Raw genomic sequence first — 19,910 nt, 5'->3', positions numbered from 1 at the left:
ACATCACACCTTCACAAGACCTCTGCAACTCCCTCGCCACATTCTTCCACCGTAAGATCGCAGATATACACAACAGCTTCAGACCCCAGACTCCGCCTCCAGTCACAGAACCAACAACCGCTACCACCACCCTCAGCTCATGGACACCCATCAGTACTGAAGACACCACCCACGTCATGAACACCATCCACTCCGGCTCCCCCTCTGACTCTTGCCCCCATCACATCTTCAACAAAGCCGACAGCATCATCGCACCCCACCTCCAGAACGTCATAAACAGCTCCTTCACATCAGCCACCTTCCCGGAGAGCTGGAAGCACACAGAGATCAACGCCCTACTGAAGAAACCCACGGCGGACCCCAAAGACCTCTAGAACTTCTGCCCCATCTCTCTTCTTCCCTTCCCGGCCAAAGTCATCGAGAAGACTGTCAATAAACAGCTGACTGCGTTCCTCGAGACAAACAACTCGCTTGACCCGCCCCAGTCCGGATTTCGAGCAAACCACAGCACCAAAACCGCTCTCATCGCAGCCACTGGTGACATCAGGACCATGATGGGCAACGGAGAAACGCCCGCCCTCATTCTCCTAGACCTCTCGGTAGCGTTTGACACCGTTTGCCATCGCACCCTAATAACCCGCCTCTTCCACACTGGGCTCCAAGGAAAGGCCCTGGAATGGATCACCTCCTTTCTCTCCGACAGAACCCAGAGAGTCCGCCTCCCTCCCTTCCGCTCAACGGCCAACGAGATCATCTGCGGCGTACCCCAGGGCTCCTCGCTCAGCCCAACGCTCTTCAATATCTACATGAGCCCCCTCTCCGCCATCGCACGCAAACACAACATCAACATCATCTCCTACGCCGACGACACCCAACTGCTACTCTCCCTCACCAAGGACCCAGCCACCGCCAAAACCAACCTCCAGGAAGGAATGAAAGACGTCGCAGAACGGATGAAGCTCAGTCGCCTGAAGCTGAACTCAGACAAGACAGAGGTCCTCATCCTCGGAGAATCCCCCGCCGCCTGGGACGACTCCTGGTGGCCCACAGCGCTAGGCTCCGCGCCTACTCCCACGGACCACGCACGTAACCTTGGATTCATCCTGGACTCCTCCCTCTCGATGACCAGGCAAGTCAACGCCGTCTCTTCATCCTGTTTCAACACCCTGCGCATGCTCCGAAAGATCTTCAGGTGGATCCCCACCGAAACCAGAAGGACCGTCACCCTTGTCACCAGCCGACTGGACTACGGAAACGCCCTCTACGCAAGAACCACAGCCAAACTCCAGAAACGACTTCAGCGCATACAAAACGCCTCCGCCTGACTTATCCTCGACATCCCCCGCCACAGCCACATATCCACCCACCTAAGAAACCTGCACTGGCTCTCCGTCAACAAGAGGATCACGTTCAGGCTCCTCACCAACGCACACAAAGGGCTCCACGACAAAAGGACCCGAATACCTCAACAACCGCCTCTCGTTCTACACCCCCACCCGCCAGCTCCGCTCAGCCAGCCTCGCCCTCGCCACCGTGCCGCGGACCAACCACCGCCGGAGGAAGGTCGTTCTCCGACCTGGCCGCAAAGACATGGAACTCACTCCCCGCGCACCTTTGACTGACCCAGGACCATCTCACCTTCAGGAAGCACCTCAAAACCTGGCTATTCGAGCAATGACAGCACCCTCCCTCCCTTTAGCGCCTTGAGACCTACACGGGTGAGTAGCGCGCTCTACAAATGTATTAATTGATTAATTGAGAATATCCGGAAGCGTCTCATTGACCTGCCATTTGATGGTACCATGTTGTTCCATGCCCTTGCCGACTCTGTCATCCTGAGACTCTTGGCGGGGCGCCGCCGTCCTCCTCCTTCTCCTCCGCCTTATCATCCTCCGTCCCCTCCTCAGTGACTCGTGAGGTGCTCTGCTCCTGGGCCTTCTTAGGCCGGTTGTTCTGGCTGTGAAGTGTTTTTCTAGCCATTACGTCCTCTCTGGACTTTGGCATTGTTGGCTGCTGGATGGCCCTCTTCTTCTGTGTGTGTTATTGTGCAGACTTGGCCTGAGATTTGGCCGCCTGCTTGGTTGGGCTGCTTGTGCAGCCCTTCGCGCTGTGTTTTTTCCCCTGTGGCTCTTTTGTTTTTTCCTCTGCTGCGGAAGTTCTTCCAACGAGAATTCTCGTAGTTTTAGACTTACCGTACCCTTGGGGGAGTGGCAGCTGTTATATGGATTGCGCCTTGCTAGGGGTTCTGGTTGCCTTCAGTTGCCCGTTCGCCGTGGCGCGGTGTGGTTGCCCTGGCTTCTTGAGGTCATCTGCGCGGCTGCTCGTAGTGGTGTGCCCAGGCTCCTCTTCTTCTTCCGACTCCTGTCCTGGGATCTGGGATGCTCAGGTGTTCTCCCTTGCCAGGTGCTGCCTACTCGGCCTTCCGGGGGCCTCGGGCTGCTCATCTTGTTTCTGGCTGCTTTGGCTGCTGGCTAGCTGGCAGGTTGCTCTCCGTCTGGAGTGAGTTTGCCTTCTTTTCCCGCGCTTCCGCTCTTCCTGTCCTGGCGTTGGGCGGCAGCTAGGTTGCCTTGTGGAGGAGGGGGGTGCTTCGGCCCCTCCGGCCTTGCCCTTGGTTTCTCTGTTCTGAGTGTGCGGGGCTCTTCCGCCTCCTTCTCTTCTTCTCTCCCTTCTACCTCCCTTGGGTCAGTGGAGTTCTGCTTGTGGGGGGTTCCCATTGCCTGGCAGGGGCACGTTCTTCCTGGTCCATGGTTCTGGTCCGCTGTAGGGCTTCTGGTCTGTATTGGCTGGTGTAGTCCTTTCGCAGACCCTCCTTCCCAGGGGGTATTGCTAGGGTATCTATTCTACGTGAAGGAATCTGCGGCTAGTAGTCTCTATCAGATGTACGAGTTACTTTCGGTATCGATGTATCTGGTAGAGATGATTCTAGCCGCAGATTTCTTACCGGCACTCCCTTCCTCCCCTGTTTCGCGAGAACCCTTGGGTTGGTCTTCGGTACTCTCCTCCCGGTGGGGGGGGGGGGAGGAGAGTGCGTCTCCCGTGAGTGCCTTCCTTGTTCTGGATGAGTGGCTCCGTCCGGGGGCAGTTTCATTCCTCCTTGGTTCTTGGGAGGATGGTGTTCCTGTGCTCCGGTGCCTTGGTGCCCTGCTGCTCTGGCTCCTCCAGGTTTAGGGGGATTGCTTCCATCCCTCTCCTCCCTCCCTTCCATTGCTATCCTATGATGTGGGTCACCTGGCCATGTTTTGCCCTTGTCCCCTGGGGGTGTTGTCCTCTATATTGGGGTGGCTTGGAGGTTGTTGTCCCTGTTTGTCTTGGACCTGGTCCCCTTCCTTGTTCAGGATTGGGGTGGTGGTTTACTAAGGGTGCCATGACTTTTATGCATGTTCCATGTCTCTAGTGGCACAGGGATGGGAGGCTGTCTTTATGCTGGCAGGGTGGCGGCGCAGGGCTCTGATTGCTCTTTCTTCTTTCCTGTCACTGTTTCTTTCCAATTTTTCTACTCTTTGCACACTGTTCCCATGCTCCCACAGTTTTTTATCTGGTGGTTCTGCGTTGTGGTGCGGAAAAGTTCTCCGAAGAAAACTGAGGTAGGCGCGCCGGGGCAGGTCTTGTGTGACTTCGCTGACGTCAAGTACGCGGACGGCGCCTGGGCAGAGTCGCGTGATGTTGCCCCGCACCAGGCGCGCAGGGTTGCTGTGGCAAAAATAATTCCAGATCTAGTCTCATGCTTGGGGATAATTCTACGTGAAGGAATCTGTGGCTAGAATCGTCTCTACCAGATACATTGTTACCGAAGGTAAGTAACTCGTACATTTGGCTCAGCGGTGAACTCTGGGTCAATAAAAGGAGCTGTAGCATAATTTGAGTTTCGCTAGCACTTTTGTAAACAGCGTGTGCTATTACAAAACTGTCAGATTAGCTGGTTTTTTTTGCAAATCGAGAACTCCTGAAGGGTCTGCATAATTACATACTCCTTGAACATATAGAAACTTGGTTTATTATGATGGTTGTTGTTTGTAGCTACTGAGAATCAATGAATAAAGATTAAATACATAATCCGAACCTATGGACCTGAACCAAGTATTATCTCCGTCCTTGTACTCAATAATCGGTCTCTGTAGGCAGAGGCTAGCCCATGCACTGGAAGGTCCAGTAAGCTGTAGATTCTGTCAGTTTCAAATGACTGCTCCTACTGGAGGTACGATAAGAGGGGGGGGGGGTTATCTGACATGCCATCCAGTATACAGCAGCCTCAGAGGTTTCTGCTGTGTAATGTTAGACATGCCATCCAGTATACAGCAGCCTCAGAGGTTTCTGCTGTGTAATGTTAGATCCCTTGTGAAACATTCGTACGAGATTTGGGATATGCTTGACACTCAGGACCCAGACATGTGCTTCTTCACGGAGACATGGCTAAATCCGGCAAATCAACCAGCAATAACTCTGGCTATACCAGAGAAGTACAAGTTTATTCATCTTGATAGAGAAATAAAAACAGGAGGGGGGGATTGCCATAGCATTTAAAAAACACTTGATGGTGAACTGGATAACCACAATTAGCAATGATTGTATGGAACTAGGTATTTTTAAGGTGACTGTGTCTGCATCAGACTGTTGGTATGGTGCCTTAATTTATCGGCCTCCGGGCCCAAAAGCTAAATTTACCGACCTCCTGATAGAACACATCGCTTTGTATGTGTTGGCAACACACAGATTTATCCTACTGGGAGATTTTAATTTTCATGGGGGAAATCAGTTAGAGCCGGAGGTGAATAAACTCTGATCCTCCCTAGAACAGATGGGATTAACATTAAAAACAGTAGGCGCTACACATGTTGCTGGTCACCAATTAGATCTGGTCTTTTCGAATATCGACCAGCTTATGTGTTTGTCTCCTGAACCTCTTCCCTGGTCAGATCACTCTCTGATTGAGATTAGTGTGCAGTTCCCAGACCCTTACGCAGTCAATCGCCCTGTCTTGACAGGTGCTAAGTTGGGCAGGAAGTGGTATAAACTTACGGTAGCCTCCTTTGATGAGGTCTTTGCCCGGGACCCCACTATACAAGCTAATGAGGCTGGCGCTAAATTGGAAGCCTTTAACGCCGCCCTGGAAACAGCCTTCGATACGAACATTCCCATGCAGGAACAGAGTGGTTTAACTAGGCGGATATCAGCCCCATGGTATACAGGGGAATTAAAAAAAGAAAGAGCTTTTTGCAGAGCCCTGGAAAGAAGTTGGCGGGCAAACAAGACAATGGAAAATAAAGCGCCTTACATACAGGCACTTACCAAATATCACTTGAACCTAAAAGAGGCTAGGCGGCAGTACATTACAACTCAGATTGAGAGTGCTAGTAACTCCGCTAAAACGCTGTTTGGGATAGTAAAAGAATTTGTGTCCCCGAAGGTTTGTAGTCAAGCCCCGGTGATCTCTCAGGATCTATGTGACTCGTTGGCGCTCTTTCTTCACGATAAAATTGCAAAAATCTATGAGAACTTTCCTTCATTAGCCCTGCATAGCGAGGAGGTACTTAGCACCCTAGAGAAGCAGGATGTAATGGTGGCATGCTCTTTGAGCTGCTTCACCTTAATTTCGACAGAAGAGGGTCTCAAAGGCCTGACTACAGCCAAGTCAGGGTCCCCATTGGATATCTGTCCCCCCTAGAATCATGGCACTCCTAGCCACTAGCAGCGCTCAAGCAATCACAGACATCTTTAATCGGTCAATACTCACTGGCTTTATTCCAGCACTATGGAAGGAAGCCTTCGTGCGCCCTATTTTGAAAAAGCCGGCGGCGGACCCCTCTATATTGGGAAATGATAGACCTATTTCCCTTCTACCACTCTTGAGTAAAATTTTGGAAGGGATCATTAACCGCCAACTCAGTACCTACCTTGAAGATAACCACCTCCTGGATCCTTCACAATCAGGATTCAGGCCAGGGTTTAGTACCGAGACGGCAATGCTGGAAGTAACCGACTCCCTTAGACTAACCATCGATGCGGGGGGATCAGCAATCCTATTCTTACGCGATCTCTCTGCAGCCTTTGATACCATCTCACATTCTAGGCTGGCGGAGAGACTTGTGGGTTTAGGAATAAATGGGATGGCACTAAAATGGATGACGGACTTTTTGTCAGAGCGATACCAAACTGTAATTCTGGGACCGTTCACATCCAAAAAAAGACTTTTGGGTAGAGGCGTCCCGCAGGGTTCCTGTTTGAGCCCTACCCTTTTTAACATTTATATGGCCCCACTGGCCAGGATCGTCGAGAAATTAGGCTTTATCGTCTCTTACGCAGACGATACACAGCTGATCTTTAACATCGGATCAAACCACACTCTCGATAAAGCTAGTTTTGCCAAAGGTATGATCATCATTGCGAACTGGATGACAGCTAACTGTCTCCAGTTGAATCCGGACAAAACGGAGCTGATGCTGTTGGGGAAAGCAACAGACATCTGGTCAGAGGATTGGTGGCCTCAGGAGCTAGGTGCTCCTCCTTCCCCTAAAGGATCAGTAAAGAGCTTAGGATTAAAGCTGGACCAAGGTCTAAACATGAAAGCTCAAGTTTCCTCCATGATAAGTGCATGTTATTATGCTCTCCGACTGGTGAGGAAAATATTTCCTTATATTCCTGTCTCCCACCGGAGATCCCTGGTACAAGCAATGGTAGTCTCTCGCTTGGACTATGGAAACGCTCTGTTAGCGGAAGTCGGAGAGACTCTAATGGCCAACCTGCAGGTGGTGCAGAATACTGCTGCTAGAATGATCCTTAACCAGCCGGCAGGTTCTCCCTCTGCTCCTCTCTTAAAGAAGTTACACTGGTTGACAGTAAAAAAAAGGTCACGTTTTAAGATCTGCTGCTTAACGTATAAGGCTGTGAACAATACTGGCCCAGTGTACCTACAGAATAAACTGCGTAAATATATTCCAAGCAGGAACCTTAGATCGAGGGCCCAGGATCTGCTTCAGATCCCCCGGGTACTGGAATCAGCTCCCTCTGGATCTACGGGAAACAACTAGCTACAGTGCGTTTAGGAAACGGCTGAAAGCACACCTGTTTTAATTCTGGCCAGTTCTATCTGCTCCTTTATTGCTCCTTAGGATACTTGTCTTTCTGGATAGCGCCGCGATGCCCCAGGATGATGTGAGCGCTCTACAAACATTTAACATAACATAACATAACAATAAATGCTTGTGGTAACTGTTCTTGAGATGGTTCATTTATGTTCTTCTGAATAGAAAGAAGTAATTAAAAATATCCAAACGCTTATGTCCATATGGGAAAACTGGAAGAAAGCCTCAGGAAAACTCCACTTGCATCCTGCCATTGGAAAGAGAACCCTGGCTTAGCTTGTATTGTAGTATTTTAATTATGTGTGAATTGTCTACTGACACACTGTGATAAAGCGAGAGCAGTAGTACATTCATGGTTATTATCAGTTGCTGTCTCTTTCAAACATATCCACTAGCATGTGCTGTTTTGTAGCTTCTCGTATCACAATGCACAAACTGGTGAACCTAGGTTGGAAATGTTGAGGAATTCAAGAGATGACCTGCACCCATTGCACTGTGCAGGTTCCTTCTTGTATGTTAAGGAGCAACATCTTTTTAAAAAAATCATCAGTATCCGGCTGGAGGCTGTTTGCAAGTTCCATGTATAACAAGTGATAACATTTTGCAAGCAATGATGAGGAAGTTGTTTTTTTTTATTGTTTTTTTCTGTGTGCCAGGGTGAAGCCAGAGAACCAGCAGACTCAAACCGTTGATTACACTCAATACTACCATCAATACTCAAACTACTATGCAAAAACGGGTTTTGATCCTTATGCTAACTACAACTCTAGTTATACATCCTATAATGCAGCAAACGCATATCCCACAGAAACAGAAGCTACGGCTGTTGCTCCAGCTGGACCAGAGGTACAAATTTTGACTTCATGCTGCATTTATGTGATATACATTAGTTTCTACCTTTTTAAATGTTCTCCTCCTTGATGTTTTTGTCCATATTGGTATGCCTTCCTGAAATTTGTTTTTTAATGTTTATTTATGCATTTTGGTTTAATATTATATTTAGTATAAAAGCACAATATTTATGACCTATCATGTCAGTACATGTATTATTTTGCGTCTATAGATCACTCAATCTGCTTCATAATGTTTTCACATATGTATGTAGTCAGTGTGGGTCTACAATCACAATCTGCTTATGAATATTAAAAAAGCACAGATAGGCCTCACTACCCACACAATGGTGTGTCATCTGTTCCACTTTAATCTTGTAACTCTGTTGTTAGGTAATGTTGAAGTCGGGACCCGATATCGTTGGGTCTTGAGCTAAGTGGCAAAAGTATGCTATATAGTTCTGCAACGTTATTGCACTATATTAAATCTTGTAGTCACTATTTCACCTTGGAATGTGTGTGCCTATCCATCAAATAATTCTGCGCTTTGCTACTGGAAGTGTCATAGCAATGTATTTTCAGAGTCAGGCCAGGGCTATTTCAATGTATCCCAGCAGGGCAGTCATTGTGTGGTGTCATTTTTCTGGATCTCCTCATATATTTTCTCCCAGAATGCCTGAATCCCAGGACACTACCAACCCAGGTGCATCAGGCCTGCCCCACTACGATTACATTGGTTGCACCTTGCTTCTTTCCTGAGACTGTGTGCCTGTAGTCTAATTGGGGTATTTGATGGTGCCTTTGAATAAACATGAAATGAATGATTGCGTGTCTTTTAATTATTGTATTGTCTTTGGTGTGTAACTCTATGCCCAGTGTTCATCAATGATCATGTGTTCCAGGTCTTCATTCCCACTGCATGTGCACTTTGTTAGGCCCTATCATGTCCACACCACTATCCTCTTTGTAGATGCAAGATATCATGATTTTCTGCTTTCACATTTCAATGTAGAGGGTCAGCAGTCTGAAAGATTGCGTTCCTTGAGATAGACTAGTTTACAGCCCCTAAGTGCACCTCTTATTCTGTAAAAATAGAAAAATGGTTCATTTTGATAGAAACCTCACCTCTAAACTGTTCTAGGGGGATAAAGACAACTTAAAGCAGCTGACACAGATGCATAATGCAGAGCCCGATAGCTGTCTGCTCACACTGCTTTTCAACATCCGCTGTCTCCAGGCACTCCATTTTGCATGCATCTTAATGAAGTAGGGTGAATCCTTCCCACTGCCTTCTCAACTAGTTCCAAGGATAAATGGTAGATTTAACCAGGTCCAACCATACCCCTGGTTTCTCTGTAGGATGGAATAGTGCTGGGGCCAGTGGCATAGCCACTTCTCTCTCTGGTGCAAGATACAGCAGCTTTGAAGGTCCATGGACTCAGTGGTTTGCATATTGCACCAGAGCAATATAGAAGTTTGAAATCTTATGCTGCTAGTTCCTGTGTTCATAAGGCAAGATTAAAGTTGTCCCTAGCAGAGGTGGTGTGCATTAATACAGTGTTTTCAAGACAGGGAGTCACTCTGGTTCTTTCTTTCCCCACATTAATGTCCTTTTTAATTTACTTTTACGTCAACTTATAAAATATTCAATATGCCCATCTATTACAAATGGACACTATTGATTGCAGCTTGCCAATGTCCAATAGCAGTTCTACAGACCGGTTACTACTACATCATGTGTTATTATGATGTTGAACTTTTTCGGTTACACCATCTCCCTCACACCCACAACCACGTTCCTTACATTTCATACATCTGCCATTAACCAAGAATTGTCAGTTTCTCTCCTTTCCTGTATCCTTTTTACTATGTACACACACACACACACACACACACACACACACACACACACACACACACACACACACACACACACACACACACACACACACACACACACACACACACACACACACACACACACACACACACACACACACACACACACACACACACACACACACACACACACACACACACACACACACACACACACACACACACACACACACACACACACACACACACACACACACACACACACACACACACACACACACACACACACACACACACACACACACACACACACACACACACACACACACACACACACACACACACACACACACACACACACACACACACACACACACACACACACACACACACACACACACACACACACACACACACACACACACACACACACACACACACACACACACACACACACACACACACACACACACACACACACACACACACACACACACACACACACACACACACACACACACACACACACACACACACACACACACACACACACACACACACACACACACACACACACACACACACACACACACACACCCGTGTTACCATCCTTGTGGGGACTATGTGTGAATACCTGCCTTGTGGGGACTTACCTTTCCCAATGTTTTTAAAACACACAACTAACAGAAAAATGTTAAGAAAAAATTCATGATAAAGGATCCTGCTTCAAATTTGCAAATATATTGTTATTTAATCGTGCGCACAGCACCATCCTTGTGGGGACTTGAACACGTGCTACCATCCTTGTGGGGACCTAGTCCATAACACTATTTGTGATTGAATACAGTCGAAGGCACATGGCTAAATGCTTATTTTAGCAACAATATACACAAACAACATTATAATATATTCATATATGAATTGCTGCATATATAATAGGGGTATACATTAAAGGCAGATTATCTTAATGCGCCAGAAAATACCATAACATGCTTAACGAAAGACACTTAAAGCTGCATTTAACCTATTTATTAGTGCTTAAAATCTTAGGAGATAAGGGAACTAACACAGAAAGAAATTAACATAAGGAACAAAGGAATATGGTCAAGTGGAATCCAGAGCTTGAGTCGCTGCTCACATTTTTACCAAAATAGATGTTATGTTTAAGTTCCCACAGAGATACTGAAATAGTGTTTACATTCAAAGCTTGAATCCCATTATAAAGGGTGTGAAGCTAATGATGTTCAAGTCCACAGAGAGGTTGTGTGTAATTATAGAAATGTTCAAGTCCCCACAGAGATAGTGTGTTATCATAGAGATCTTCAAGTCCCCACAGAGATGGTGTGTTATTATAGTGATGTTTAAGTCCCCACAAAGATAGTGTTTTATTACAGTGTTGTTCAAGTCCCCACAAAGATAGTGTGTTATTATAGCGATGTTTAAGTCCACACAGAGATAGTGCATGAAGGTGATTGTGTTTAAGTCCTCATTAAAATAGGGCCCATTTCACAATGGTAAACTTAGACAAATAATCTAACTTTTGTACTTTTCAGTTTCAACAATGTAAACTTAGACCAACAGTCTAACTTTACTACTTTTCAGTATTCAAAAAGCCCCATACAGAGAATGCAAAGCTGGTGATGTTCAAGCCAAAACAGAGCTTGTGTGTAATTAAATGAATGCTCAAGTCCCCACAGAGATGGTGTGTGACTATAGTATTACCACGGTCGCCAAAGAGAATGTGTGTGATTATAGACATGACCAGGTCCCCACAGAGATAGTGTGCGATTATAGACATGCCCAGGTCCCAACAGATATAGTGTGTGATTATAGACAGGCCCAGGTCCCCACAGAGATAGTGTGTGATTATAGACATGCCCAGGTCCCCATAGAGATAGTGTGTGATTATAGGCATGCACAGGTCCCCACAGAGATAGTGTGTGATTATAGACATGCCCAGGTCCCCACAGAGATAGTGTGTGATTGTAGACATGCCCAGGTCCCCACAGAGATAGTGTGTGATTAGAGATGTTTAGGTCCCCACAGAGATAGTGTGTGATTATAGACACGCCCAGGTCCCCACAGAGATAGTGTGTGATTATACAGATGGCTTGGTCCCCACAGGGATGTTGTGTGACTATAGTATTACCACGGTTGCCAAAGAGAATGTGTGTGATTACAGACATGCCCAGGTCCCCACAGAGATAGCGTGTGATTAATGGAATGCACAGGGATAGCACACAGAGATAGTGCATGATTGTAGTCATGTACAAGTCCTGACAAATATATTACAGTGACGTTTAAGTCCCCACAGTGATAATGTGAGATTACCATCATATTCAAGTCTCCACAGTCATGTGTGTAATGATAGGTATGTTGAAAAATACCGATCGTATTAATATAGATCGCATTAGTCAGTGCCAAAAAGGTGTTTCATGGGTGAAGTTTGGGTGTTCCCATGCATCCACCCATATTCTGGCACATTCCCAGATTTACCACGACAAGTAAACCTGGGGATGCATTAACATTGGTTTCGGCAGAAGAGAAAGGATTGGATCCATTTGAAGGTGGCTCCTTGTATCCCTGCGTAGTGAAGTCTGGCTGCGAGCGTGCAGTCTGAAATGGTTTCGAGGCTGCGGAGAGGTCCAGAAGGATGGGGGCCGCAGTGTGTCCCTGGTCGAGTAGCGTGCGGCTGTCATCAGTGGTGGCGAGGAGGGCAGTCTCTGTGCTGTGGTCTTGGCGGTATCCAGACTGGGAGGCATCCAGGAAGGAGTTCTCTTTGATGAAGGCGGTCAGTTGGGCATTTATGTGTCTCTCTGTGACTTTGGCTGAGAAGGGGAGGAGAGAGATTGGCCGGTAGTTTTTCAGGTCTGTTGTGTCTGCCGTCAGTTTCTTGAGGAGGAGTTTAACTTCCCCCCGCTTCCAGTCATCTGGAAAGATGCCGGACAAGAAGGAGGTGTTTACAGTCCATCCTAGTTCAGGTCAGATGGCGGCGGCGGCCCTTTGGTATATATGCGGTGGACAGGGGTCCATAGGGTCTCCTGAGTGGGTTTTCTTCATGGTTGTGGTGATGTGTTGGACGGTGGCGGGGTTCGAGGTCCTGATGGATAGCTTATCGGCAGAGTTGGGGGGGTGGTGTCTGGTATTTGTTCGCAGAAGTCGTCGTAAGGGACCTTGATATTCAGGTGGATGTAGGCGCTGAGCTCGTCGCAGAGTTCTTGGGAAGGTGGATATCCGTGGCTACGCTAGGGGGTTATGTGAACTGCTGCATGACGTTAAACAGTTCCTTGGAGTTGGTCGTGTTGGTCTGGATCTGGTCTCCTATAAACGTCTGTTTGGTGTCTCTTATGCGCTGGTGGTATTCCTTCAGGGCGCAACTGTGGTTGTTCCGTGCTTCCGTGGTATTCTGGTTTTGCCAAGTTTTCTCTAGGTGTCTGCAGGAGCGCCTTGCTTCTTGTAGTTCTTTGGTGAATCAGGTGGCCTTCAGATTACATTGTTTGCCGGGGAGGGGTGCAAGCTTGTCAGCACAGTTGGAGATCCAGTGGTCAAATTCTAAGGCTGCGGAGTTGGTGTCGGTAGTGGTGTGGGGGGTCTTGGAGGAGGGTGGTGTTGAGGTGTTCCTCTGTGACCTTGCTCCAGTTCGTTTGTGGTGGGTGTGTTGTGGGCTTGGGTGCATTGGTGGTGCTGAAGGTGAAGTGGATGCAGTGGTCAGGGGGCTAGGTGGTGTGGCTGAAGCGGTTATTTGTCCCTCCCGCGAATTTTGAGTCGAGGGTGTTTCTGGCTTTGTGAGTGGGCGTGTTGACCAGCTGCTTCAGACTGAGGTTGGGGAAGTTGTCGAGGAGAGTGGTAGAGTTGGGGTTGTCACTGATGTCGAATTGGAAATTCAGGTCCCCGAGTAGGATGTAGTCCATGGAGGTGATGGCGTGGGGTGCAGCGAGCTAGACGATGGTAGTTGTGGAGTGGGTGTGAGGTCCCGGTGGTCTGTAGATGAGGGTGCCACGTAGTGTGGACCTGGTGCTTGTCTGGATCTGGAAGTGGAGGTGTTCTGTGTTGGAGTGGGGGTCGTTCGTGCTGGATGTGGAAAGTTGGAGGGCAGTCTTGTGTGCGATGGAGAGTCCTCCTCCTGGGCGGTCCTTTCTCTGGATCTTGTAGCCTTCGGGGATGGCCGTGGTGATGTGAGGGCTGGAGGTGGCGTTGGTCCAGGTTTCCGTGAAGAAGGGGACGTCGGGCGAGAGGGTGTGAATCCGGTCCCAGATCTCTATGGCGCGTTAGTGCAGGAGCATACGTTGAGGAGAATGCATGTCAGAGTTTCGAAGGTGTGTGCATCATGCAGGCCATCGGCGGTTGTGATGGTTTGGTCGGTGGTGAAGGATCTGTGGCAGAGTCTGCTCGAGAACTGTCCATGGGTGGTATGGGGCGAGGATCTTTTGCAGTTGGTGTGTCTACCGGGGTTGAGTGCGTACAACTGAGAGACCTACACTGGCTCCCCGTCGACCTTCAAGCTCCTCACCCACGCACACAAAGCACTCCACAACGCCGGACCAGCCTACCTGAACAGCAAACTCAGCTTCTACACCTCCACTCGCCAGCTCCGCTCCGCCAGCCTCGCCTATGTCCCCGTATCCAATGAACGACCTCCGGCGGCAGATCATTCTCCTACCTCGCCGCCAAGACCTGGAACACCCTCCCTACCCACATACGGCAGACCCAAGACTTACTTCCCTTCAGAAGACTCCTCAAGACCTGGCTCTTCGAGCAGTAGCAGCACCCCCCACCCCTCAGCGCCTTGAGACCCTCATGGGTAAGTACTATAATTGATTGATTGATTGATTTTTACCCCATATTCTATATTCTTGCCCAATGTAATCTATATTAGTTCAGACACTTTCATCCTACGTCTGTTTAAGCTAGAACCACTACAAAACATGCCACTCCACTCTATACCACACCACTCTGCACCACTCCTCTCTACAACATTCCACTCTATGCTATTGCCTCTATGCCAATTCCCTCTACACCACTCTATACTATGCCACTCCAGTCTAAGTCATTCCACTCTGTGCCACTCCACTCTACCATATTCCACTCTATGCCACTCCACTCCACTCCACTCTACTCTGTTTCAGTCTACAGCACTCCATTCTATGTAACTCCACTGTACACAACTCAACCCTGTGCCACTCCAATCTACATTATTCCACTCTATGTAACTCCACTCCAAGCCATGTCTCTCCATGCTTCGCTATACCACTTGTATGTGCCGCAACGTTGTATGCTATTCCAGTCTACACCATTCCACTCGAGTCCACTCTATACTATTACAATGTACACCTTTCCACTTTATTACTCTCCACTGTATGCCACTTCACTGTATACCAAGCCACTATATGTGAATCCATTCTCCGCTACTCCACTGTATGGCACTACCTTGTACTCCACTACACTATAGACCACTCCACTCTAGACCACTCCACACTATGCTATTCCAATCTACGCCCCTTGACTCTACGCCACTCTACTCAACTCTACTTTACTATAGGACACTCCAGTCTACCACACTCCGCTTGATGCCACTCCACTTTCCAACAGATAATGCTACGCTATTCCACTTTACACCACTCCACGCTACACCATTCCAGTTTGCACCACTCCAGTCTATTCAACTCCACTTTATGACATTTCATTCTACAACACTCCACTCTTTGCTATTCCACACAGTGCCACTTCCTCTACGACACTAAATTCTATGCCATTCCAATGTATGCCACTCCCCTCCATACCACTCCACTCTAACTGTTTGACTTACTCAACTACACTCAACCCTACTCTACTGTATGCCACTTCATTGTATCCTATTCCATTCTATGCCAATCAATTCTATGCCACTCTAGGCCACTCCACTCTACGCAACTCCACTCTACGCCACTTTACTCTATGCCACTCTACTCTACGCCACTCTACTCTACGCCACTTCTACGCTCTTCCACTCTATGTCACTCCTCTCTATGCTGATCCTCCCTACGGTATTAGGCCCTATGCCACTCCAATATATGCCATTCTACTTTGTTTCTGCACTCTTCACTATTCCAATCTATGCCACTGGAGTCTACGGCACTCCACTCTTTTGCACTTCACTATACACCATTCGATTCTACACCACTCCACTCTAAGCTTTTCCACTCTGTGCCACTCCATGACACTCCATTGTATGCCACTTTGCATCACTCTACTCTACGCCATTCCTCTTTATGCTACTCCACTCTACGATATTTGACTCTACACCACTCCATTCTATGCCACTCTACTGTACAGTACTTCACTCTACACCACTCCACTCTATGCTGTTTCTCTCTTCACCACTTCACTCAACTCTATACCACTATAGTCTAAACCATACCAATCCACACCAAACCACACCACTCCACTCTACACCACTCCTCTCTAAGACACTACATTACGCTATTTGACTCCATGCCACTACACTCAAAGCCACTCTCCTGTAAGTCATTCCACTCCATGCCACTCAACTGTACGGCAATCCACTCTATTCTATTCCACTCAATGCCACTCCACCCTATTCCACTCTGTTTTTCCATTCGACGCAACAACATTTTATGCTTTTCCACTCTACGTCATTTCACTTTACGCCACTCCACTCTATGCCTCTTAACTCTATGCCACTTTGCTGTATGCCACTCCACCCCACGCCACTCTATGCTATTACACTCTACATCACTGGACTCTGTGCCATTTTATACCATTCCAGTCTACTCCACTATACACCACTCTACTGTACGCCACTCTACTGTTCACCACTGTACTCTGTGAATCCATTCTGTGCTATTCCACTCTACTCCACTCCTCTCCGAGCCACTCCTTGCTACACAGTTCCACTCTATGCCACTCCACTCTACACCGCTCCTCTCTATGCTATTCCACTCTACTACAATTGACTCTACGCTACTCTATGCCACTCCACTATATACTAGTCCTCTCTACACCACTCCATACTACACTATGCCACGCCACTCTACACTATTTCAGTGTAGGTCATACACTCTTCACCACTCCACTTTATGCCACTCCACTCTACACCACTTCATTCTATGCCACTCCACTTGATGCTGTTTCACTCTATGCTACTCACTCCACTCTATGCTTCTCTGTTGTACAATACTCCACTGCAGCCGCGGCCAGTGGAGGGAGTGACGGTGGGGCAGAGAGGCGGGCGGGGGGTGCTAAAAACCAGAATATGGATAATTGGAGGTAAGTAACAATTTAATAATTAAAACGAATTTCGTAGCACGCCATGCATCGCATTTTGTGATGCAGGGCGCTCTACGAAATTTGTTTTATTAATTAAATTGTTTACTTACCTCCAATTATCCATATTCCAGTTTTTAGCACATCCCCACCCTGCCCCTCCCCTGCCCGCCTCTCTGCCCACCGTAATTCCCTGCGCGGGCTGCGGCTGCTCCACTTTATGCCACTCCACCGTATGCCATTCCACTGTACACACCTCCACTCTGCACCCCTCCATCCTAACCCACTCTTCTTTACCCTACTCCATTCTACACTATTCAACTCTACCCCACTTCACTCAAGCCATTCTATGCTATTCCACTTCACATTATTCCACGCTATGCTACTCCACTTCACACCACTCCACTCTAAACCAATCCACTGTTCTCCACACTATGCCACTCCACTTTACCCTACACAGCTCGACAACACTCCACTCTACGCCACTTCATTCTATTCCACTCTACTCTACGCCACTACCCTCTACACCACTCCAGTCCACACCACTTCACTCAATGACCCTGCACTTTATGCTGCGACAGAGTACACCAGTTCACTACCTCACTCTACTCTTCCGCACTCTACTGTATGCCATACGCCACTACGCCACTCATAACCAATAAATAAGAAGGAAAACAATCATGAATTTACTTTGTGATACTTAATAAAAATAAATAAATGAGTAAAACAAACATGCAAATCCAATAAAAAAACAAAGGTTGAATATTAGTTATAGTTAGGAAAAGATGTTTTATTATTTATATAGAAACCAAACTTAAAATACAAAAGTATGAGAAATTATACAGTTATAGTTATACCTTCAATTTCCATTTTAGCACCATCTTTAAATTACTGTAACTCACACACCTCTGCATACAGTGTTGTAAACTCACTTAACAGACAACACAGTACATGAACTATAACTCGCCCTGCTGCCATGTACAGTGCTCTCATAAAAGATGGAATTGGAAATGTGATGAGTGTTATAAATGATATAATTTAAAGTATAAGTGATGTAATATTAAAGCATATAAGGTGTGCATGGAGAAGGTGCAAGTTATAGTTTATGTACTGTGTGGTTAGCGAGTACACAACAATGTGTACAGAGATGCGTGAATTATAGTAATTTGAAGGTGGTGCGTAAAAAGATTGGGGGTAGCCAATTCAACATACAGTATGTAAGAGGTTAGAACACTGGCATTGAGGACTGGTTAGCAGGCATCAGTGCACTCACAGGGGCTAATTTCCAAGCCCATTGTGTCGCTGGTTCACCAGCAGCGCAATGGGCTTTTCCATATTTACAAGAGCATGTAAAGGCACAGTGCGTGACTATTCAAGGCCTTGTAAATATGTTTCCCTTTCACGCATAACTTTGCGTGAAAGGGGCAATCCATGGGTGTTGCTGTGGGTGTTGCCACACAATATCCATTGAACTTGACACATTCACAGATTTACATTTTGTAAACACAAATGAGTTAGAAACCTACGGCTCCCCAGGGGAGGCATAAGGAGGGGCAACAAGGAGAATCACTTTTTTTTCTCCTTATTTTTAGCTCTTTCTAATCCTGCTGCATTCTGCAGCACCAGCACATTTAGAAAGAGGAAAATGCCTTTAATGATTGTTTTTGTGCAGGAAGGTGTCCCTTCTTGTGCAAAAACAATCATCCCCTCAGCGCAGTACCTTTGCAAAATGATACAAGTATGTTTGCGCTGGTGCACGACTGCTGTTTGTGCGCCGGTGCAGGGGGGAAGGACAGGAATACGCCATATCTTCAAGATAAGATACATTCCTACCCTTTTATTTTGACTCACAGCAGAGCAGCAGGACGGCTTGCTGAGCTGCCCTGTCAAAATATAGTAAATGGACCCTCAGAGTTGAAAACCAACAGCATCAGTCCAAAGCTTTGGGGGTGATCATGCAAAAAGCAAAATTTTCTACCATTTAGATATTGTATTGCATTGCATCATATGGCGTGAGGGCATACCTTGCATAATAAAAGTCACAAAAGACAGCAGGAAGAGATTGGTTTGAGTAGACAATGTTTAACTGTAAGACATTTTCTGTGCAAACCTTCCTCCCACAAACAAATCATAGCTGAAATTGTGTAATGCCAAATTTTACAAAGTTTGCATTATTTAAATATCAGGGGCCTTATTTATGAAGGCCTTGCGCCGCCGGTGCGCCACTTTTTCCCATTTTAAAAGTGAAGCACCGGCGGCGCAAGGCCTTCATAAATAAGGCCAGAGGCTTTTTACCAACATAGCTTCAGTTTTGGCTAGGCCAAGAAAGATCTAAAATGTTGTAAAACTGGGGTAAACCTGCTCTTTTAGCTGATAGGTAAATTTTTACGTATAAGCAATAGGCGATTCAAGTAGAAAAGTGATGAAATGTAGCCTACTGACTTGCATTTGAAACTCATCTAAAATGTTATAAATTATTTTGAAATGTTCTAGGGAAAATATAATGTAGATTCCAGAAACGTAAATTAATAGTTTGTTGATAATGAAATGTAGCAAATGCTGCTTTTAAACTGTGCACTCGTGCTGATGAACTGGATGTGCTGTTAGATACGTATGCCAGAGTGCTCATGCTCCCATTAACCTGTGAGGATGCCTTGACCTTTGTCACTCTTTTCTTCACAATATTTATCAGTGTACAAATAAAAAATCCTGCACTTCACGGGCTTCGCTTTAAAATGGCATTATTACGTCTTTGTGAGAACAGGCAGTTTTAAATGCTCAACCGCATTCTGCTGCTGCGAAGTTTCAGGCCTGGCAAACCTGCTGTCTGCTGGCGCTCTGTCTGCGCTCTTAACCAAGGTGTGTGTATTCTGTTGCAGCTGCGCCCATCCCCCAGTCT

General features: G+C 46.9%; 1 protein-coding gene across 2 annotated transcripts in view; it reads left to right on the top strand.

Moving 5' to 3' along the window:
* Positions 1–19,910, top strand: part of C4_1H6orf52 (chromosome 4_1 C6orf52 homolog) — a 287,362-nt gene that overhangs the window by 194,798 nt on the left and 72,654 nt on the right. For both annotated transcript variants that reach the window (XM_078688091.1, XM_078688090.1), the window contains exon 7: positions 7,736–7,925. In XM_078688091.1, the coding sequence (XP_078544217.1) occupies positions 7,736–7,925 (190 nt within the window). The remainder of the gene's footprint in view (positions 1–7,735; positions 7,926–19,910) is intronic.

This window comes from Lissotriton helveticus, chromosome 4_1, assembly GCF_964261635.1.
Source record: "Lissotriton helveticus chromosome 4_1, aLisHel1.1, whole genome shotgun sequence".
Lineage (NCBI taxonomy): Eukaryota > Metazoa > Chordata > Amphibia > Caudata > Salamandridae > Lissotriton > Lissotriton helveticus.
The sequence above is the reverse complement of the archived record's forward strand: the minus strand, read 5'-3'. Positions and strand labels throughout refer to the sequence as shown.